The following is a 23,614-nucleotide window of genomic DNA, read 5'->3' on the forward strand; positions in this document are numbered from 1 at the left end:
CACACACAAACACACACACACACACACACGCAGTGGTTATTTGTTGGTTGGTCGCCAGGCTTTTAATATTTGGTCTCTCATCAGGTCAGGTGTCTCAGCCAAATGACTAAAGCTGACAGATGGCATAGACACACTCAAATATTTTAGTAGTTTATTTGAACATGTAAAACATATATATATATATATGTACAGTATACATACATAGATGCATACATACAATGACAGATAAATAAGGTCGTTCAAAAAGGAGTAGGAAGAAGTGTTTGTCTGTTGACCATAGCAGTGGCTTCCAATCTTTTTGACATTAAGGACCCCTAAACTGACACAAATTAGACCACGGACCCCTATTTGATAAGACTTTGTCCCAGGGTCCCCCCCATCTGACTGGATTCTTGCTTCTAGATATCTCCATACAATGCCTTTGTGTTACTTGGATGGCGTTATAGTGAAAACTAATTATTTTGTTTTTTGGAATCCCCTTAAATGTCCCATACCATGCTCATTTTTAGGTTCATAATTGTAATTTGGGTTTCTACTTGAACATATTTACACGCTTTAATGTTGAGAAAGCACTTTCTGTTTTCTCAAACAGTGTCTTTGTGATTATACCTGCATTCGGCCTCTGTCTGAAACACTCCGTTTCAGCCCTCTCTTTAAGGCCCCCTTCTGAAAGTGAAGTCCGCTCTGATTGGTCAGCGTTTCTGGGTCTTCCACATCGTCGCTCTCACAGTCTCTGCACCGTCATTGCTGCCGAGGAATGACTGTAACGGCACTGTAGTGGCATTTTCTCTACCTATATAAGTAAGTAAGTAAAAGTTTATTTATATAGCACCTTTCACAGGTATAGGGCCGCAAAGTGCTTCACAACAAAAACATTAATATCATAAAATACACACAATATATATATATAGTCACATCACAGCTTTACAGAAGTCCTGAGGGCTCATTTAAAGGCGTTGTTTTTCATTTCTGTGTAGATTGAGCATTTTGATACTAATTCACAGTATTTCTATAGACCTGTTTTATGATAAAAAAAGACAAGACAAATTTGACTTTTTACAATAGGGGAGCTTTAAAGGACCCCCGATGGTCCCCTGAGCCAAACTGGACTATAGCGTTAGCTACCACAGAGGTTGAAGGGGTCATGCTCTCTGTAATGTTAATGTGAATTTAAGGATTTTCACTTTTAACAAATAAAATAACACATATTACACATTAGGACTGTGTCGAGGTTGAGTCAATACCTTTGAAGGCGGCTGTTCTGAGGCAAAACTATTCAGCTAAATGAACTAAAAATGTCTTCCTGGCAATGTGGAGAATGCTTTTAAATCTGCATTTTGACCTTTATTAAGAGATACAATCACATCAAATAAAATAAATATAATGTCAATAAGTTGAATTTCAAAATCCCAGCAAGAGCCTTGCCACATGCATATTAATCAGAGCCTCACAAATCTTGTGTCTGATAATGATGATGATTAGGGACTGTACAAAAATGTGTTTTTTTCTTCTTTTTGCCAAAGGGAGGGTGGTCACATTGTTTTGAGGCAAAGTGACGGGGTGGGTGGGGGGGGGTCTTTAGTGATTTAACATTAGAATGTAACTTTCCCACTTTCCCGTTATTCCACAGCTGCCTTCCCTTTTACGTTATTCTGCATCTTAACTGAAAGGACTGCAGTACAGTAAATGATGTAATATAACTGAATGCTAACGGCAGGTGATGGCTTCGTAGCATTGAAACGGCGCCATGGGAGCTAGGAGAGGCTGACCCCCTTGGACCAGACCCACGTGACGGGTTCGTCCAATCAGCTGGCGGGTTTTCGTTTTTGGGCGACAATACAGATTAGCCTGCTGTCATGGAGACGCATCACGTCTCGTTGCTTCGGTGTGTTCCCAGGGTCCTTTTTGACCAGCTCGGGGAGACTGATCAGTCCAACGGTCGGCCGTCTGGTTGGTGCGTCCCACCAGTATTTTCAGTTCTTAGTTTCAGTGAAGAACTAACCCCAATTAGCTAATCATTTGAATTTGTGTAAGCCTACTTTAAATATTTAAAGTTATTCAATGCAGATTAGAAAAACAACATACTTAAAACTCACATACCAATCTGATCTGGGACGGGGGGACATGTCCCCCCACTTTTCAAAACCCTGTTTGTGTCCCCGCCACATTCAATTTCAGTCATCGACTCCTATTTCAAACAATAAAGGAAGTAAGCCATCTTTTTTCCTGGATTTTGGATCATTATTATCCGTATAAATAGAAATGCAGATTCAAATAGAAAACCGTTTTTTTTTGGCAGAGGACCCCCAGACCCCCTGTTTTGTGTCCCTCCCACTTCTCAAACCAAAGTTACACAAGTATCCATGCTTGCTGTTCAATTAAAAAAAAATGGAAACGTCAGAGGTATGTGATGGAGGGAGAGAGAGAGAGAGAGAGAGAGAGAGAGAGAGAGAGAGAGAGAGAGAGACTGACTCACTCTGTCAGTTCTCGGATCGTTCAGCAGCTCTCTTCTTCTCTCCGTGAGTATTAACCTATGGTTTATACCAGACATTGTTATTGTTCGTATGAACATCCAGCCGCTGGGTTATATTTTATTACCGCAGTTCGATATGGAACAATCGGATATGTTGTTTTGGATCGTTATTGTTATGAATCGTGTGTGAATCCACCAGCCTCGCGGTGTGAAGTTGACGGCTGTACCGGGAACTTTAACGCGTTAGAAGCGCACTGACAGGTCAGAGAGTGTGTGTGTGTGTGTGTGTGGGGGGGGGCTACACTACCAACAGGTTATCAATTTGAATGTTTTCACTGTCTGACTAATTGAGCCTGTGCACGGACGCTATCACTAATTATTAAAATGTGTTTCAGACAGCAATAACAAGGATGTGACATAACCTATTTAACTTTTTAAATTAATAATGCTCTCTGGCCTGATGTTTATAGCCTACTGTTCCATTGGTATTTTATCATAAACGATTGTCTTATTATTATTGGACGGATCAACATGTAAGCAGTAAATTGTAGTAGGTTGTAGCTGGCTGATTTGAACTATGAACTATTTGTGACAATTCCTCATTTATTTATGTAGCAATCATTTATTTTGTGTGTCAGTTATTTAGTTGCAGAGTAACTCCAGCTTTCAATTAAATGTAGGTGAAATAAAAAGGAGCCCACATATGTTGCCCTCTGAAGTGTAGTGAAGCCAAAGAAAATGGAAATAGTAAAATTGGCCCTACGTCAGATTTATGCTTATTATAGGATGTTATTAACATATTGCACAAGCCTGTTTAAGGAATGTATGTGTTGGCTGATAGGTAAGACGTGTTGCTATGTTGGAGGTTATTCTGAACTGTGTTGCCGTTGCATCGTGTGTCCACCAGAGTGCACTGACTGGTGGGTAATATGGTTGTATGTACAGTATGGCATAGTCATATGCTGATACTGCATGATGATTACAATTAGAATATGTAAGCCAATGAGTGAGCCAAAAATCTTAGTTCATTTGTTCATCAGCTGGTGTGTCCAGGTGTGGCTCCCGTATTGGGACTCAGAGTGAGGAGCAGAGGGGGTCAGAGTTGTGGCTCTTCTTTTAAAGAATGTTTAAAGAAGGTAAAGCAGCGTAACGCTCAGGAAAAATACTGTCGTGAAATAAGACACACAACGTTTTGGCCCACAACTTGGCCTTCGGAGGAAGGATCATTCCCTTTTTTTGTCCTGCACCAGCAACTCCATGGATGTGCAGAACATCGTCTTTTTTGATCTTCTTTCAAAGAACCCACTGATCATTGAAAACAGACCAGCTGCAGGGACACAGGGAGGGTGTTGCTGTAGCCCACACGATAGCCACCCCGCCAGCACTGACATTTCTGTGCTTTATGTATCATTTTTTATCATTTTCTAATTTGACAAATGAATAAATACATTACATTGCATTCAGGAAGTGGTCTAGCATTGCCAGACCTTCCTGGACAGCCCTGCGGAGGAGGGTCTGGCTAGTCCACACAGTGTTCTGGGGAGGGAGAAAAACAAGATCTGGTTTATTGGCATTTCTTTAAACCAATCACAATCAACTTGGGCGGTGCTAAGCGCCGGACGGAGCATCGGTGCCGCTGCAATGTAGTCTCAGGAAGGAACTTGTTTTGGTGGAACGTGTGTACGTTCCAAGGTTGTTTTTGTCGTGTAACAGAAAACTCAGATTGGACAGATAGTCTAGCTAGCTGTCTGGATTTACCCTGCAGAGATCTGAGGACCAGGTAACCATAGTCCTCAGATTGGACAGATAGTCTAGCTAGCTGTCTGGATTTACCCTGCAGAGATCGGAGGACCAGGTAACCATAGTCCTCAGATTGGACAATAGTCTAGCTAGCTGTCTGGTTTACCCTGCAGAGATCTAGACCAGGTAACCATAGTCCTCAGATTGGACAGATTCTAGCTAGCTGTCTGATTTACCCTGCAGAGATCTGAGGACCAGGTAACCTAGTCCTCTGATTGGACAGATAGTCTACTAGCTGTCTGGATTTACCTTGCAGAGATCTGAGGACCAGGTAACCTATTCCTCAGATTGACAGTAGTCTAGCTACTGTCGGATTTACCTTGCGAGATCTGAGACCCAGGCTGCCATCTCTCCGCATTGGCCGTGAGACACACGCATTTGTGGTTTCACACGCTCACACGCCACACCCTCAATTTCTCACGCTGAAGTGTCAACCCGGTCGGTCAAATTTCTGAAGATGAGTTTATCTATAATTTAGCTGTTGAACCCACTTATGATCGCTAGTTGTGCTTTCAGAGACTGTGAGGGGGTTAAAGAGCGCTTCCCAGCTTCAGGTATGTGCTTTAGTATCACGACCCGTCCTCGCTTCATGTCCACTCTCCTGTAAAACAGAGGTGAGCAGCGCGGCTGGTACGTAGCAACTTCAGTTCATTTAGTGTACTCGCTCTGGGGGGGAGGGGGGGGGGGCAGACGCGTTGCATTTGTGTGTAGTCCTCCAATGAAGAGCAGCTTACAGCCTCCTCTAAACTTTGTCAGATTTATGTAAAACAGTGGTTCTCATTCTTTAGAATTTCAGTGGTCTTAGTTTATCCCTCAACATTATTAACTTTGGGTCCCTGGTCCCTACACCAGGACCCCTGGACCTGTTCTCCACAGACCCAAATCTTCTCAGCTGTTGCTGACATATGCTACTGTCTCTTCTGTGGTTCATTTGTTTGGCACATTGTTTGGGTCAGTTCTTATATCATAAGAAGTTAATAATGTATATGTAAATGCTAAATGCCCAAAACCTGTTGATACTACAACTGCAAGGGCTCTAACCCTACATTTTTGCACATATCATGTACTAACACTTGATTTCTACATTTTTTTTCAAGAAAACTCTCCAGAAGGTGCCAATTAAGGTTTATTTTTCCAAATTTTTTCCTGGGGGGGCATACCCCCAGACCCCCCTAGGAGGCCCCATCCCCCCCACATATAACAATCACATAATCATTAAACCCTGAAGAAAAAGACCCAAAGAAATTGCTTTGTACGCGGCAAATGGGTTGGCCCCCCAAATCTCACTCCAGGTTTTGGGAAAGTTGGCAGCTCTGGGACCAGGTACCATAGTCCTCAATGGACAATAGTCTAGCTAGCTGTCGGATTCACCCTGCAGAGACCTGAGGACCAGGTAACCATAGTCCTCAGATTGGCAGATAGTCTAGCTAGCTGTCTGGATTCCCCCTGTAGAGCTCTGAGACCAGGTAAGTATAGTAGTCCTAAGAAATCCACCGGGGTTAGATGCCAACACAAGAAAATGGAAAGAAATAGAAATCCGGCAGAATTTCTGGCACACCACAGGCTGCCAACTTTTCCCAAACCTTGGTGAGATTTGGGGGGGCAACCCAATGCCTCGTACAAAGCATTTCTTTGGCTCTTTCAGCATCATTATACTTCAGGGTTTAAATTGGGATTGTGTATATGTGGGGGTGGGGCTCTCCCTAGGGGGGTCTGGGGGTATGCCCCCCCAGAAAAAAATTTGAAAAATAAACCATTAAATGGCACTTTCTGGAGATTTTGTGCAAAAAAAATGGAGAAATCAAGTCTTACATGTATGTGCAAAACTGTAGGGTTAAGAGCTTTTGCATTGTTGTAGTATCAACAGGTATTAGGGCATTTAGCATTTACATTATTTACATATTAAATTCATGATATAAGAACTGACCCAACAATGTGCCAAACTAATGAACAACATGAAGAGACAGGAGCATATGTCAGCAACAGCTGAGAAGATTTGGGTCTGTGGGGAACAGGTCCAGGGGTCCCTGGTGTAGGGACCAGGACCCAAAGTTAAATTAATGTTGAGGGATCAACTAAACCACTGAATCTAAAGAATGAGAACCCTGTTTGCATAAATTCTAATCCTTTAACCTTTGTGCCAAGGTTCAGTATATGTTTGGCCCTCATCCTCTGTGCCCCCCTTACTGGATTTACTTTTTGGGAAAATAAAGACTATTTGTTCATTTTATAAAACATCAAATTAATTATTTACAGTTACATTTAGAGATGCACCGAGGTTAGAGATGCACAATAGTGGCCCAAAGTTGCAGTATAGTATATAGTATAGTGTATATAGTTTAGTATAGCTCAGATGTGTTTCATCAGATTTCTGCTCTTGTTTACATTTTTATGCACATTCAAAATATAACTCCTCCCATCTCTGTTGTCCGAGATTTGGAGAGTTGTAATATATAGCTATATATAGATAATATAGTATATAGTGTAATATAGTCTGCTGTGCATGTCATTGCTCCGCTGATATGGTGGATCTCACTCAGACCGTCGCACAGACGAGGCCCATTAGGGTCTCTGGTCTCTGACAAAGTTTAGAGGCGGCTGTACGCTGCTCTTATCGGAGGACTAGACGGAATCAACTTGTCACTGCCCCCCCCCCCCCCAGAGCGGTCCACTAACATGACTGAAGTTGCTACGCTACGCCGTGCTGCTCACCTCTATGTTACAGAGAAGTGGACACGAAGCGACGGACGGGTCTGTGATACTCAGAGCTCATACCGAAGCCGGGAATGCACCTGGGATGGCTCGTGCAAAAATGTTCTCAGTTTGCGACAATTCGAACTACAGACAGGAGCGCTCTTGAACCCCCTCACAGTCTCTGAAAGCTCAACTAGTCGATCACGAGTGGCTCACAGCCAGATCTTAGTTAAAAACTCATCTTCATAAATTTGACCGACACTTCAGCGTGAGAAATCGGGGGTGTGGCGTGTGAGCGTGTGAAACCGGTCAAATGCGTGTGTCTCACGGCCAATGCGTGAGAGTTGGCAGCCCTGGCACCAGAGCAGTCCTGGAAGTGGAACGTTGTGGATAGACTACCTCACAGTGACCGGTACCCGGTTCATAGTATCCTTTTCTCAGCTAAACTTAACTGTAAAGACTTCTAAACTTAACTGTCATGTGACCGGACATGACATGACCGGTCACATGACAGCCGGCATTCGCCTAATTTCGTAGGATATTATACGAATTGTTGTGTATAAGTAAGATATCATATGAAATCATGAGAAAACTAGAGTTTAGAACGCCAACATAAAGAAAGCATAAGGTGACCCGGCAGAACCTCCGGCTGCACCAGGACAATCCCACAAATGAAATTTTTTGTCGTCATTATAGACTACACAGGAAGTTACTTTTTAAAAAGTGACTTAAAAAAAAGTTCGAATATTACTTAACTGTCCATTATCAAAAGTAATCAGTGATGTTACTAGTTATATTAAAACCTTATGTTTATAATGAGAATTCTTTCATCTGTTGAAAGTACTACTCTCTTTGTCCTCCTTCGTCTAGCTTGTTGGCGAACAGCCGACGTGACCTGCCCTGACCCTGCCACGCGCTAAATTATGATAAGCATATATCACGTCATGGTGGTGATGGCACAGTGGATATGACACATGCCTTTGGTGTAGGACATCCGGGTTCAATTACCACTGCGATGCATCAACCAATGTGTCCCTGAGCAAGCCACTTAACCCCTAGTTGCTCCAGAGGCAAATTGTAAGTCGCTTTGGATGAAAGCGTCAGCTAAATAACATGTAATGGAATACTATGCCTTGCAAAAGTATTCCCCCCCATGGCATTTTTAGTGTTTTATTGCCTCACAACCTGGAATTAACATGGATTGTTTGAGGATTTGCATCATTTAATTTAGAGAACATGCCCACGACTCTGAAGATGTTTTTTTTTTTTAATTATTATTAAGAAGCAAACAACAAATAGGACAAAATCACAGCTCCAAGTTGCTTTCAATAAGTCACAATGAGCGTGCCACATCTTACCACTGGGATTTTTGCCCATTCCTGGATGGTTGCGCTTGGAGGGTTTGCGCTTGTGAACAGCAATCTTTAAGTCTGACCTCAAATTTTCTATTGGATTGAGGTCTGGGCTTTGACTAGGCCATTCCAACACATTTACATGTTACCCTTAAACCACTCAAGTGTTGCTTTAGCAGTGTGTTTGGGGTCCTTGTCCTGCTGGAAGGTAAACCTCCGTCCTAGCCTCAAATCATGCACAGAGCGATACAGGTTTTGCTCAAGGATATCCCTGTATTTAGCACCATCCATCATTCCCTCAACTCTGACCAGTTTCCCAGTCCCGGCTGCTGAAAACCACCCCCACAGCATGATGCTCCACCACCATGTTTCTCTGTGGGGATGGTGTTCTTTGGCTGATGTGATGTGATGGGTTTGCACCAAACATAGCGTCAAAGTTCAGTTTTAGTCTCACCAGACCAGAGCACCTTCCTCCATACATTTTGTTTTTTTGCTGAAAGTAATGGCTTTCTTGAGGCCACTCTGCCATAAAGCCCAACTCTATGGATCGTACGGCTTATTGTCGTCCTGTGTCCAGATACTCCAGTCTCTGCTGTGGAACTCTGCAGCTCCTCCAGGGTTCCCTTAGGTCCCTGTGCTGCTTCTCTGATTAATGCCCTCCTTGCCCGGTCCGTGAGTTTTGGTGGGCGGCCGTCTCTCGGCAGGTTTTCTGTTGTGCCACGTTCTTTCCATTTGATAGATTTGATGGTGCTCCTGGGGATCATCAAAGACTTGGATATTTTTTTTATAACCTAACCCTGACTTCTACTTCTCAACAACATTGTCCCTTACTTGTTTGGAGGGTTCCTTGTTCTTCAAAGAAAGGTGTGTATATGTAATGACAGATCATGTGACACTTAGATTGCAACCAGGTGGACATCATTTCACTAATTATGTGACTTCTGAAGGTAATTGGTTGCACCAGAGCTTTTTATGGGCTTCATAACAAAGGGGGTGAATACATACACACATGCCATTTTTCTGTTTTTTTATTTCTAAAAATAGTTTTATGTATACATTTTTCTCATCTCACTTCACCAACTTAGACTATTGTGTTCTGATCCATCACATACAATTACGATTAAAAAAACATTGAACTAAAGGCTGTAATGTAACCGAATAGGTAAAAAGCTAAGGGGGGTGGGGGGGTGGGGGGGGGATTCTTTTGCAAGGCACTGTATTAGAAAGCCTGCCTAGGACAAAAAAAAAATCACATTCTGGTAACGGATTAGTTACTGTAATATCATTAATTAAAGAAATTTCTTACACCACTAGTTTTCTGTGAAAAGTACTAATAGTACAGTGCTATATTACCTAGTAATGTGTTACTACCCAGCAGTGTTGAAGACTGAAAAAACAACACAGGTGATCTAATTTAGCCAATGGGTGCAGCATACATTGAACTTTTAAACTTACTCCCACTTCCTGTTAGCCAGACCACAATTTGGAAACTTAACATTAACCAAGCGTGTGGAAACCGTAGGTGGAGACTCACGTGTGTGTACACCTGGGGGGGTGTTGCAGTAGAAATTAAAATGTTGCAATCAGCCCATTAATGGGAAACCCAAAAGAAAATATCAGCCGCCGCCGGTGATTATCAAACTGACTTCAACCTAGTGTTTTTTTTAGTAAAATATTTCTGAAACATTCTCTTCTAAATATAAGCAATGAGCTATTTGTCTCTACTGTACTATTGAAGAACAGAGGAGTTTCTTCTCAGGAAACAAATATGCGAGGTGACGATCGACCTGAGCGGACTCACATCCTGTGTCTCGTGATCACTTTTGTTAGGTTACTAGATGCTGAAGTGGCCGATGTTGTGGGCAAGGCGTTCTCATGAAGGGGTCTGTACGATATCGTACGAAAATGTACACCAAAATTGACGATAGCCTAAAAGATTAGGAGACCGCCGACTGGTCACATGACGCCGAGCGGCAGTTGCTAGATGTCTAAGCTGCTGCAGAGCTTCGTGACGCCGACGACAGACCTCCATTGTATCAGTTAGAGTTGGTGGTTCAGTTACCCGAAAATAGGTGACGTTGAGCCTGGTCCTAAGCACTGCGAGCTGCCTGTCATTTCAGCAGACATTACTGTTAAATTTAGTCCCCAAAATATGAGCGTTTTGTTGCAATGAAAGTTAAGATTAGGTACCAAAATGACTGGTTGAGGTTAGGAAAAAGATTGTGGTTTGGATTAAAAAACTCCTAAGAAACACACATTTCCTGGTTGAAAGTCTTTACATTTACTTTTTGAAAGTCCTGAACGCCCACCCACCGACCCACCCATCCACCCACCCACCCACCCACCCGACCTCCATCCACAGCGGCCGTCAATGTGCTGAATAAAGCAAAAAAAGTAGATTGCTTACAAATTACATTGCTTAACTTTTCGTAGCTTTTTAAATTAATCATTCATGTATCTCTGCTTTTTTAACTTTTTTTTTCTAGTTTGTTTTAAAACAATACCGACGTGCCCACATATAATGATATACACATATATTTCATAGGGATAGACTATAGATGATCTGCCCTGGCCGATTATTGGCCCTGTTTTTTGTTTATTATGTTGACAATAATATTGAAGGGAAAGTGAAACCCAAAATGACTGTCTTGATACTGTCATACATAAGACCTTTTTTCTGTCCTGGACTCGGTCTTGTCTTGGACTCAAACCTTTTGGACTCGGTCTTGTCTCGGAAACGACTAGTCCTGGTGTTGGACTTGTCTTGGACTCGACTAAGGTGGTCTTGACTACAGCCCTGCAATACAATCCAATGTTGATCACACAATACAGTAACACGAGCTATTTAAATTAGCTGGATAAGTTGGAAAGTAAATACCATAACATTTGACATCTACTTTGTAAATCTTTCCCATTATTCCCCAAAGAATCAAGCAGAACTGCCTTGTTGCACGATCCAAATTTTGTTCAAAACTTGCTATTTTCAGCATTTAGCTTGCTAGCTTGAGTTAGCTTAACAGAGTTTTGCGAGGCAAGGAACATCGTCGTCGTCGCTCCAGACTATAGTCAGGATGACAGCCTCTGATTGGTCGACACACTCACTCCACTGCATTCTGGGAGTCAAAATGGGGAAGCAAAACAAATTGAGATGTTTTAATGCCAAAAAAGATAACCCTAGTTTTGTATTTATTATTTAGAATTTCTTGTACAAAGTTTTAAAAAGACACTGCAGTTCCAGGCTGAGATCTAACGGGAGAACTGTATGGAATGGAGAAGCTATCAGCTTTAAGGCAAAAAAATGAGAGTACTACTCTACCATGAAGCGATGTAGGTGTCTCATTTTGGGTAATATGATGAATGATCTCATCATTGTGGATTTAATGTACAAATTCTCCAAAAAGACACTGCAGTTCAATTCGGATTACATATGTTATGGAAGGCCTTCAATTGCAAGAGAAATCTTGTTAAAATGCCGCAGATCTTAGCTCCCAGATGCAAAAAAATGTAAGTATCTACACTGCATCAATCTGGAGATACTGAATAATTCTTGACCTTGTGAATAGTAGTACTCAAGCTGCATCCAATGGCTTTTTCCTAAATGTCAAACACATCCGACAGTTTTCATTCAAACGTAATTCTCCCACCTCATCTTCAGCTGAGTAAACACTGAAACTAACAGTGTTATACAGTTGTTGGTTTTTTTGTCCAATCAGAGCTGGATACATGTCTTGAATCTCATCTCTTTAAATAACACACACACTCACACACACTCACACACACACACACACACACACACACACACACACACACACACACACACACACACACACACACACACACACACACCAGTAGCATCAATAGTGTCAGCACCACCTCCTAGATTACACCTCAGAAATCTTTGTTCTTCTCTTCTTCTTACAGCAGTGTCTGTTTCTTTTCCTGCAGGCACCCGCCTTCTCTTCTTCTTCTCTTCGTCTCTGCTTCTTTACATCCCGCCTTCATCCTCCAGCCGCCGACGTCAGGGGAACGTTTCAATCCCCTCTGATATTCAGGTTAATCTGATTATGAAGATTTCTTCTGAGGCGCCTTTTTGTCAATGACAGCCAAGATGGAGACTCCCTTCTACCACGACGACTCCCGCTTGGCTGAAGTCGTCCCCGGGTTCAGCCAGATCCCAGAATACGAGCGTTACCCGGGAAGCAAGATGCTGATGAATAAGAAGGTCATGTCCATGGTGGGCAGTCATCACTTCCCTGGCGGTGGTGCAGCGGGAGGCAGGGGCGGAAACCACCACAACCTGGGGCTCGCCGGCAACAGCTCCTTGTTGACATCAGCGTCGTCATCGACCGACATGAATCTGTTGAAGTTGGCGTCCCCTGACCTGGAGCACCTGATCATCCAGTCCAACCAGGGTCTGGTCACCACCTGTCCCGTGTCGAACTCCACCAATCCCTTCATGTACCGCAACCAGGCCACCAACGAGCAAGAAGGCTTTGCTGATGGCTTTGTCAAAGCGCTCGCCGACCTCCACAAGCAGAACCAGCTGGTGGGAAGCGGCCCCATGTCCCCGTCCTCGTCCTCCGCCGTCTCCCTGCAGACATCCTACCAGAGGAACCTGATGTCTAGCGGAGACATGCCCGTCTACACCAATCTCAGCAGCTACAACCCAGGCCAGGTGACATACCCTGTGGGGCAGATGGCTTACGGTAGTGCCTCAGGCCACGGTGGTGGTGGAGCCCCTCAACACCACGCCAGAGGCATGGACGCCCCTCAGACTGTCCCTGAGGTGCCTCAACCGCTGGGTGACCCCACATCCCCACCCTCCCTCTCCCCAATAGACCTGGAGACACAGGAAAGAATCAAAGCAGAACGCAAGAAGCTCCGCAACCGTATCGCCGCGTCCAAGTGCCGCAAGCGGAAGCTGGAGCGGATCTCGCGGCTGGAGGAGAAGGTGAAGGTACTGAAGAACCAGAACTCGGACTTGGCCTCCACCGCCGCCATGCTGCGGGAGCAGGTCGCGCAGCTAAAACAGAAGGTCATGAGTCACGTCACCAACGGCTGCCAAATCACTGTTGGCTCGGCCACTGCGAAGTCTGTAGACGGAGGGGGAGGCACCGGCACCGGGGGCTCCAGCTGCTGAGGAGGCGGGACACCAGGAGAATGTGCGTGGGAAAATAAGCCGATAGGTCGACAGGCCGAGGGTTTACTTTGAATATTTTGTTGTTTTGCTCGAACTCTCGGTCAGAGCGAGACGTCGACGACGCCTCAACAGGACAGATGGACGTTTACCGGGATTTACGTAGCCCCGTAAACCAGTGTCAATCGCCCAGCCAGAGGGGGGCGGGGCTTAGAGGAGAGAGAGGAGACAGAAGCACATGAGCTCTGGCTTGGATTTTTCAAAAGGAGATGGGGGATAATTTAAGTTGAAGAGACTGCGTATGTGAACGGGCACATTTATTTGACAGGTGAACTACATTTACTGACAGATTTCCAATTTTTATTTTGAGTTGTCATTTCAGTAAGTGAACTGCACTGGAAACAATGGGAACAATTGTCCACCAATGATTTTATTCTAAGTTAAACTGTAAAAAAATTGATTGAATAACTAACATGTTAAGAGGTCTTTTATTATTTAATCCAGAGTTGAGGAGATTGCTTATAAAAGGTAATCAAAATACTGTAAAGTAATCATATTACTTTTAGTTACAGAGTGAGAACTGTAATTTCCATTTTCATGTCATAATTTACAATTATCAAAGTTAGGAGAGTGTCAAAGAGACAATTTCAACACGTTTTCAAATCCAGCGAAACTTTGCTCACAATGGCCGATACTGCAGTTTTGTTTTGTAATACAATTATTGTAATCGCTTAGCTTTTTTTTTAATTTGATTTTTTTTGCTACAATCCCACTGTGTGTTTGCGCACTTTACAAAAAAGACTTGGACAACTCTTTTCAGTAACTCGTCATGGTATTAATAGATTTATGCAATCTGATTACTGCAATCTCTTGTTACACTTTACTTGAAGGTATCTTACACTGTCATGAACGTGTCATAAACAATATAAACAAGTCTTAATCGTTTATGACATAACGCTTCTTTTAGTGTCGTTTGGTTTTGTCATGACAAGTTATGGTTATGGTTATGGTTAGGGTTAGTCATGGACACATGACGTCATGTGTTCATGATACCTTCAAGTACCTTCAAGTAAAGTGTTACCCAATCTTTTTACATGTCTGTAACTAAAGCTCAGCTGTGGTTGGTAATAATCCAGTGACTGTTAAAACTGTGTTTCTGTGTTTTTGTCGTCTGTGTATGTTAAAAACCTTTAAAGTTATGTCTTCACGAGGAAAAAGTTTCTTCGCTGTTTCTCCAGCTGCTTGGTTTTGATTTTTGATTTTCGGCTGGTTGAAGCTTTTCCGAGTTTCTTTGGATCTTTTAGAAATCAAGACTGAAGGAAATGTTCGTTTCAAGATCTGCCAGCGAAGACGTCTCTATCATCACGATCTCGATCAACATTAAAAAATCTGATTTTGGAACTGATGGAACTAAATCCTGATGTGGGGAGACAATTTCACTTTCAACTCAACAGCAGGTTTATAAAAAAATGTTTATTTGACTGATTGTTGACACATTTTTCACAGCAACATGAATATTACTGAACATAAAATAAGATAAATAACACTACTGTGCATAAAGGTTATAACTATGGAATCATATTTATCATTTGATAATTTGCAGCTTTTTTTTTATTGAAGCCCATTTCTGCCAAGGGTAGCAAGATTTTTAGGATGGTCTTAAATAAGTATTTGATGTCACACTTTGTCAAAAGTTACAATAAAATAAATCTGCTGCCGGTTGTGGGGTGAAGAAAAAATGTTTTAGGATTTTTTTGTTAAGCTAAAATTGTCTCAGTGGAATATAAAATGGGTTCCACTTGCTCTGGTAAAAACAAATACCCTTAATACTCAATGTCGGGGTCATTTTTTTTACACTGTAAAGTAACAAAACCAAATAAAACAGCCAACCTGGAAATCCTAAACAAAATGTATATGAGGTATAATCCGCTCCTAGCTGTGCCGTTATGAAGCTTAATGCACTCACACTTGTGTATATTAATATAGAGCGCACTGTGAAAATGAGGTCTACTGTTGCCATGGTACTTGCAGCTTAGTGTACATTAAGCTATGGCTGCACAATTAATTTTAAATTAATAGACATCCCCATTTCGGCTTCTTACAATTAAAAGAACATGATTGGCTGAGATACTGAAATTTCAAAATGCATCGCTGCCTTTAGCAAGTCAAGAGTTTCCTAAACAGCATGACTCAGGAGGGACCCAGCTAGCTGCGTGCTAGCAGCCGCGTGCTAGCTGTGTGCTAGCAGCCGCATTACGCGCGGCTGTTCTCTTCTTAAATCTCCTGAAAGCGGTCTGCGACAGTAAAACGACACAGACCTCTGCAAACATCAGACTGCTAGGTTATAACTCGCCTCAGCCAGACGTTTATCTTTTCTCGGCTGAAATGACGGCGTAACACTGTGTTACGCTGTGAGTTAGCCTAGCGGCTAGCAGACGTTTAGCTAGTGGCTTAATAAAGACATAACACCACAGTGGATGACACCCTGCATGTACGCTATTACCAGTTTAAAATTGTTGAAACAGAGCAGCTGTTATTAATAGTAATGTACTTTTATTGAGACAGTGCACAATGAAACACTGATCTTGTATAAAAACAAAGAGCGATGCATTGTACCAGGTTTTTAGCACGAATGCTATTTTCCTTAGTCCCTGGGCTGGTAGAAGAGAGCAACAAACTGTGGTGTGCTGGCCGTGTGTGTGTGTCTGTGTGTGTGTGTGTGTCTGTGTGTGTGGTGTGGTGTGTGTCTGGTGTGGTGTGTGTGTGTGTGTGGTGTGTGTGTGTGTGTGTGTGTGTGTGTGTGTGTGTAGAGAAAGTAGATGACAGTAAAGACTCTCACACTAACCTGAGATGCGCTGCAACACGTGTCTTTCGATTTGATTACATGCATTCACTTTTTGAGGATTCTGTTATTTTACATTATTGAAGAAAACCAAAAAGAAAAAAAGAAAAAAACAAATGCCTACCTGAGGACCGAATGTCCGAATAATCCAGCCCTACCATGTGTATGCAATGAGTTGTACATTAGCAAGCAAAGCAGGAAAACATAGCAAACATGGAAGTACAATCAAAATATGTCGCCGCATATATCAATGAATGATCGTGTTAAATAATCTGATCTCAATATTGATGAAAATATCTTGATTGTCATTTTGGCCATACGCCAAGTGTTCTGATTCAAAACAGGATGTAACCTCATGTTGTCCTCATGTTGTCCTATATCAATGTCTTTTTAATTCCCCAAAATAACATGACTGATTCCACACAACGCTCTTTGCCAAGTGCAAATCTCTACTTTCATTAATTTTGGGTCTCATTCAATTTTATAGCATTTTGAAAACAAATTGAAGTGGTTTTGAAATAGTATTGAGTAAAAGTTGACATATTCCAGTGTGGTATGAACTTATACCTCTTGTTTTGAGTTAGAAAATAGAAATTAGGAATTATTAAGACTAAAATTAAAGGATGGATGTTGATGGATAATCACAGACTGGAATATGTCAACTTTACTCAATACTATTTCAAAACCACTTCAATTTGTTTTCAAAATGCTATAAAATTGAATGAGACCCAAAATAATGAAGTAGAGATTTGCACTTGGCAAGAGCGTTGTGTGAATCAGTCATGTTATTTTGGGGAATTAAAAAGACATTGATATAGGACAACATGAGGACAACATGAGGTTACACTGTTTTGAATCAGAACACTTGGCGTATGGCCAAAATGACAATCAAGATATTTTCATCAATATTGAGATCAGATTATTTAACACGATCATTCATTGATATATGCGGCGACATATTTTGATTGTACTTCCATGTTTGCTATGTTTTCCTGCTTTGCTTGCTAATGTACAACTCATTGCATACACATGTAGGGCTGGATTATTCGGACATTCGGTCCTCAGGTAGGCATTTGTTTTTTTCTTTTTTTCTTTTTGGTTTTCTTCAATAATGTAAAATAACAGAATCCTCAAAAAGTGAATGCATGTAATCAAATCGAAAGACACGTGTTGCAGCGCATCTCAGGTTAGTGTGAGAGTCTTTACTGTCATCTACTTTCTCTACACACCACACAAACACACACACACACACACCACACCACACACACCACACACACACACACAAGACACACCACCACACACAGACACACACACACGGCCAGCACACCACAGTTTGTTGCTCCTTCTACCAGCCCAGGGACTAAGGAATAGCATTCGTGCTAAAAACCTGGTACAATGCATCGCTCTTTGTTTTTATACAAGATCAGTGTTTCATTGTGCCCTGTCTCAATAAAAGTACATTACTATTAATACAGTCTGCTCTGTTTCAACATTTTAAACTGGTAATAGCGTACATGCAGGGTGTCTCCACTGTGGTGTTATGTCTTTATTAAGCCACTAGCTAAACGTCTGCTAGCCGCTAGGCTACTCCACAGCGTAACACAGTGTTACGCCGTCATTTCAGCCGAGAAAAGATAAACGTCTGGCTGAGGCGAGTTATAACCTAGCAGTCTGATGTTTCAGAGGTCTGTGTCGTTTTACTGTCGCAGACCGCTTTCAGAGATTTAAGAAGAGAACAGCCGCGCGTAATGCGGCTGCTAGCACACAGCTAGCACGCGCTGCTAGCAGCAGCACTAGCTGGGTCCCTCCTGAGTCATGCTGTTTAGGAAACTCTTGACTTGCTAAAGGCAGCGATGCATTTTGAAATTTCAGTACTCAGCCAATCATGTTCTTTTAATTGTAAAGCTGAAATGGGGATGTCTATTAATTTAAATTAATTGTGCAGCCATAGCTAATGTACACTAAGCTGCAAGTACCATGGCAACGTGACCTCATTTTCACAGTGCGCTCTTATATTAATATACACAAGTGTGAGTGCATTAAGCTTCATAACGGCACAGCTAGGGCGGATTATACCTCATATACATTTGTTTAGGATTTCCAGTTGGCTGTTTTATTTGGTTTTGTTACTTTACAGTGTAAAAAAAATGACCCGACATTGAGTATTAAGGGTATTTGTTTTTACCAGAGCAAGTGGAACCCATTTTATTTCCACTGAGACAATTTTAGCTTAACAAAAAAATCCTAAACATTTTTTCTTCACCCCACAACCGGCAGCAATTTATTTTATTGTAACTTTTGACAAAGTGTGACATCAAATACTTATTTAAGACCATCCTAAAAATCTTGCTACCCTTGGCAGAAATGGGCTTCAATAAAAAAGCTGCAAATTATCAAATGATAAATATGATTCCATAGTTAACCTTTATGCACAGTAGTGTTATTTTCTTATTTTTATGTTCAGTAATTTCTGTTGCTGTGAAAATGTGTCACCAATCAGTCAAATAAACATTTTTTTATAAACCTGCTGTTGAGTTGAAGTGAAATTGTCTCCCCACATCAGGATTAGTTCCATCAGTTCCAAAATCAGATTTTTAATGTTGATCGAGATCGTGATGATAGAGACGTCTTCGCTGGCAATCTTGAAACGAACATTCCTTCAGTCTTGATTTCTAAAAGATCCAAAGAAACTCGGAAAAGCTTCAACCAGCCGAAAATCAAAAATCAAAACCAAGCAGCTGGAGAAACACGAAGAAACTTTTTCCTCGTGAAGACATAACTTAAAGGTTTTTAACATACACAGACGCACAAAACACAGAAACACAGTTTTAACAGTCCCTGGATTATTACCAACCACAGCTGAGCTTTAGTTACAGACATGTAAAAGATTGGGTAACACTTTACTTGAAGGTACTTGAAGGTATCATGACACATGACGTCATGTGTCCATGACTAACCCTAACCATAACCATAACCATAACTTGTCATGACAAAACCAAACGACACTAAAAGAAGCGTTTTGTCAAAACGATTAGACTGTTTTATATTGTTTATGACTCATGACAGTGTAAGATACCTTCAAGTAAAGTGTAACAAAGATGGCGTAATCAGATTGCATAAATCTATTATACCAGACGAGTTACTGAAAAGAGTTGTCCAAGTCTTTTTTGTAAGGTGCGCAAACACACAGTGGGTTGTAGCAAAAAAATCAAATTAAAAAAAAAGCTAGACGATTACAATAATTGTATTACAAACAAAACTGCAGTATCGGCCATTGTGAGCAAAGTTTCGCTGGATTTGAAAACGTGTTGAAATTGTCTCTTTGACACTCTCCTAACTTTGATAATTGTAAATTATGACTAAAATGGAATTTACAGTTCTCACTCTGTAACTAAAAGTAATATGATTACTTTACAGTATTTTGATTACCTTTTATAGCATCTCCTCAACTCTGGATTAAATAATAAAGACCTCTTAACATGTTGTTATTCATCAATTTTTTTACAGTTTAACTTAGAATAAAATCATTGGTGGACAATTGTCCCATTGTTTCCATGCAGTTCACTTACTGAAATGACAACTCAAATAAAAATTGGAAATCTGTCAGTAAATGTAGTTCACCTGTCAAATAAATGTGCCCGTTCACATACGCATGTCCTTCAACTTAAATTATCCCCCATCTCCTTTTAAAATCCAAGCCAGAGCTCATGTGCTTCTGTCTCCTCTCTCTCCTCTAAGCCCCGCCCCCCTCTGGCTGGGCGTTGACACTGGTTTACGGCTACGTAATCCCGGTAAACGTCCACTGTCCTGTTGAGGCGTCGTCGACGTCTCGCTCTGACCGAGAGTTGAGCAAACAACATTTCAAAGATAACCCTCGGCCTGTCGACCTATCGCTTATTTTCCCCGCACATTCTCCTGGTGTCCCGCCTCCTCAGCAGCTGGAGCCCCCGGTGCCGGTGCCTCCCCCTCCGTCTACAGACTTCGCAGTGGCCGAGCCAACAGTGATTTGGCAGCCGTTGGTGACGTGACTCATACCTTCTGTTTTAGCTGCGCGACCGGCTCCCGCAGCATGGCGGCGGTGGCCAAGTCCGAGTTCTGGTTCTTCAGTACCTTCACCTTCTCCTCCAGCCGCGAGATCCGCTCCGCTTCCGCTTCGCACTTGACGCGGCGATACGGTTTGCGGAGCTTCTTGCGTTCTGCTTTGATTCTTTCCTGTGTCTCCAGGTCTATTGGGGAGAGGGAGGGTGGGGATGTGGGGTCACCCAGCGGTTGAGGCACCTCAGGGACGTCTGAGGGGCGTCCATGCCTCGGCGTGGTGTTGAGGGCTCCACCACCACCGTGGCCTGAGGCACTACCGTAAGCCATCTGCCCCACAGGGTATGTCCACCTGGCCTGGGTTGTAGCTGCTGAGATTGGTGTAGACGGCATGTCTCCGCTAGACATCAGTTCCTCTGGTAGATGTCTGCAGGGAGACGCGGAGGAGAGGGGGACGGGGCCGCTTCCCACCAGCTGGTTCTGCTTGGGGAGGTCGGCGAGCGCTTTGACAAAGCCATCAGCAAAGCCTTCTTGCTCGTTGGTGGCCTGGTTTGCGGTACATGAAGGATTTGGGTTCGACACGGGACAGGTGGTGACCGACCCGGGTTGGACTGGATGATCGGTGCTCCAGGTCAGGGGACGCCAACTTCAACAGATTCATGTCGGTCGATGACGACGCTGATGTCAACAAGGGCTGTTGCCGGCGAGCCCCAGGTTTGGTGGTTTCCGCCCCTGCCCTCCCGCTGCACCACCGCCAGGGAAGTGATGACTGCCCACCATGGACATGACCTTCTTATTCATCAGCATCTTGCTTCCCGGTAACGCTCGTATTCTGGGTCTGGCTGAACCCGGGGACGACTTCAGCAAGCGGGAGTCGTCGTGGTAAAGGAGTCTCCATCTTGGCTGTCATTGAAAAAAAGGCGCCTCAGAAGAAATCTTCATAATCAGATTAACCTGATATCAGAGGGATTGAAACGTTCCCCTGACGTCGGCGGCTGGAGGATGAAGGCGGATGTAAAGAAGCAGAGACGAAGAGAAAAAGAAGAGAAGGCGGGTGCCTGCAGGAAAAGAAACAGACACTGCTGTAAGAGAAGAGAAGAACAAAGATTCTGAGGTGTAATCTAGGAGGTGGTGCTAGCACTATTGATGCTACTGGTGTGGTGTGTTTTTGTTTGTGTGTGTGTGTGTGTGTGTGTGTGTGTGTGGTGTGTGTGGTGTGTGTGTTGTGAGTGTGTGTGAGTGTGTGTGTTATTTAAAGAGATGAGATTCAAGACATGTATCCAGCTCTGATTGGACAAAAAAACCAACAACTGTATAACACTGTTAGTTTCAGTGTTTACTCAGCTGAAGATGAGGTGGGAAATTCTTTTGAATGAAACTGTCGGATGTGTTTGACATTTGGAAAAAGCCATTGGATGCAGCTTGAGTACTACTATTCACAAGGTCAAGAATTATTCAGTATCTCCAGATTGTGCAGTGTAGATACTTACATTTTTTTGCATCTGGGAGCTAAGATCTGCGGCATTTTACAAGATTTCTCTTCAATTGAAGGCCTTCCATAACATAGTGTATCCGAATTGAACTGCAGTGTCTTTTGGAGAATTTGTAACTTAAATCCACAATGATAGATCATTCATCATATTACCCAAAATGAGACACCTACATCGCTTCATGGTAGAGTAGTACTCTCATTTTTTTGCCTTAAAGCTGATAGCTTCTCCATTCCATACAGTTCTCCCGTTAGATCTCAGCCTGGAACTGCAGTGTCTTTTTAAAACTTTGTACAAGAAATTCTAAATAATAAACAAACTAGGGTTATCTTTTTTGGCATTAAAACTCTCAATTTGTTTTGCTTCCCATTTTACTCCCAGAATGCAGTGGAGTGAGTGTGTCGACCATCAGAGGCTGTCATCCTGACTATAGTCTGGAGCGACGACGACGATGTTCCTTGCCTCGCAAACTCTGTTAAGCATAACTCAAGCTACAAGCTAAATGCTGAAAATAGCAAGTTTTGAACAAAATTTGGATCGTGCACAAGGCAGTTCTGCTTGATTCTTTGGGGGAATAATGGGAAAGATTTACAAAGTGATGTCAACTGTTATGGTATTTACTTTCCAACTTATCCAGCTAATTTAAATAGCTCGTGTTACTGTATTGTGTGATCAACATTGGATTGTATTGCGGGCTGTATGTCAAAGACCACCTTAGTCGAGTCCAAGACAAGTCCAACACCAGGATATGCGTTTCCGAGACAAGACCGAGTCCAAAAGTTTAGTCCAGACAAGACCGAGTCCAGGACAGAAAAAAGGCTATGTATGACAGTATCAAGACGTCATTTTGGGTTTCACTTTCCTTCAATATTTTGTCAACATAATAAACAAAAAAACAGGCCAATAATCGGCCAGGGCAGATCATCTATAGTCTATCCCTATGAAATATATGTGTATATCATATATGTGGGCACGTCGGTATGTTTTAAAACAACTAGAAAAAAAAAGTTAAAAAGCAGAGATACATGAATGATTAATTTAAAAAGCTACGAAAGTTAGCAATGTATTTTGTAAGCAATCCACTTTTTTTGCTTTATTCAGCACATTGACGGCCGCTGTGGATGGAGGTCGGGTGGTGTGTGGGTGGGTGGATGGGTGGGTCGGTGGGTGGGGCGTTCAGGACTTTCAAAAAGTAAATGTAAAGACTTTCAACCAGGAAATGTGTGTTTCTTAGGAGTTTTTTAATCCAAACCACAATCTTTTTCCTAACCTCAACCAGTCATTTTGGTACCTAATCTTAACTTTCATTGCAACAAAACGCTCAATATTTTGGGGACTAAATTTAACAGTAGTCTGCTGAAATGACAGGCAGCTCGCAGTGCTTAGGACCAGGCTCAACGCACCTATTTTCGGGTAACTGAACCACCAACTCTAACTGATACAATGAGGTCTGTCGTCGGCGTCACGAGAGTCTGCAGCAGCTTAACATCTAGCAACTGCCGCTCGGCGTCATGTGACCAGTCGGCGGTCTCCTAATCTTTTAGGCTATCGTCAATTTTGGTGTACATTTTCGTACGATTCGTACAGACCCTCTGAGAACGCCTTGCCCACAACATCGGCCACTTCGCATCTAGTACCTAAAAAGTGATCACGAGACACAGGATTGTGCCGCTCAGGTCGATCGTCACCTCGCATTTTTGTTTCCTGAGAAGAACTCCTCTGTTCTTCATAGTACAGTAGACAAATGCTCATTGCTTAATTTAGAAGAGAATGTTTCAGAAATATTTTACT

The 23,614-nt window shown here is 42.5% G+C and overlaps 1 protein-coding gene and 1 pseudogene across 1 annotated transcript; one reads left to right on the forward strand and one right to left on the reverse strand.

Moving 5' to 3' along the window:
* The first annotated feature begins 2,458 nt into the window (after positions 1-2,458).
* Positions 2,459-15,270, forward strand: june (JunE proto-oncogene, AP-1 transcription factor subunit). Its single transcript, XM_032539265.1, has 2 exons — positions 2,459-2,519; positions 12,265-15,270. The coding sequence occupies exon 2, from the start codon at positions 12,416-12,418 to the stop codon at positions 13,457-13,459; it is 1,044 nt and encodes a 347-aa protein (XP_032395156.1). The 5' UTR covers positions 2,459-2,519; positions 12,265-12,415; the 3' UTR covers positions 13,460-15,270.
* Positions 15,271-20,209: 4,939 nt separating this feature from the next.
* Positions 20,210-21,243, reverse strand: LOC116704061 (transcription factor AP-1-like; annotated as a pseudogene).
* Between the last annotated feature and the right edge of the window lie 2,371 nt (positions 21,244-23,614).

This window comes from Etheostoma spectabile, chromosome 16, assembly GCF_008692095.1.
Source record: "Etheostoma spectabile isolate EspeVRDwgs_2016 chromosome 16, UIUC_Espe_1.0, whole genome shotgun sequence".
In the NCBI taxonomy this organism is placed as follows: domain Eukaryota; kingdom Metazoa; phylum Chordata; class Actinopteri; order Perciformes; family Percidae; genus Etheostoma; species Etheostoma spectabile.

Bases quoted from the DNA above. Each gene is read 5' to 3' on its own strand.
- june (XM_032539265.1), top strand. From the start codon at position 12,416: ATGACAGCCAAGATGGAGACTCCCTTCTACCACGACGACTCCCGCTTG.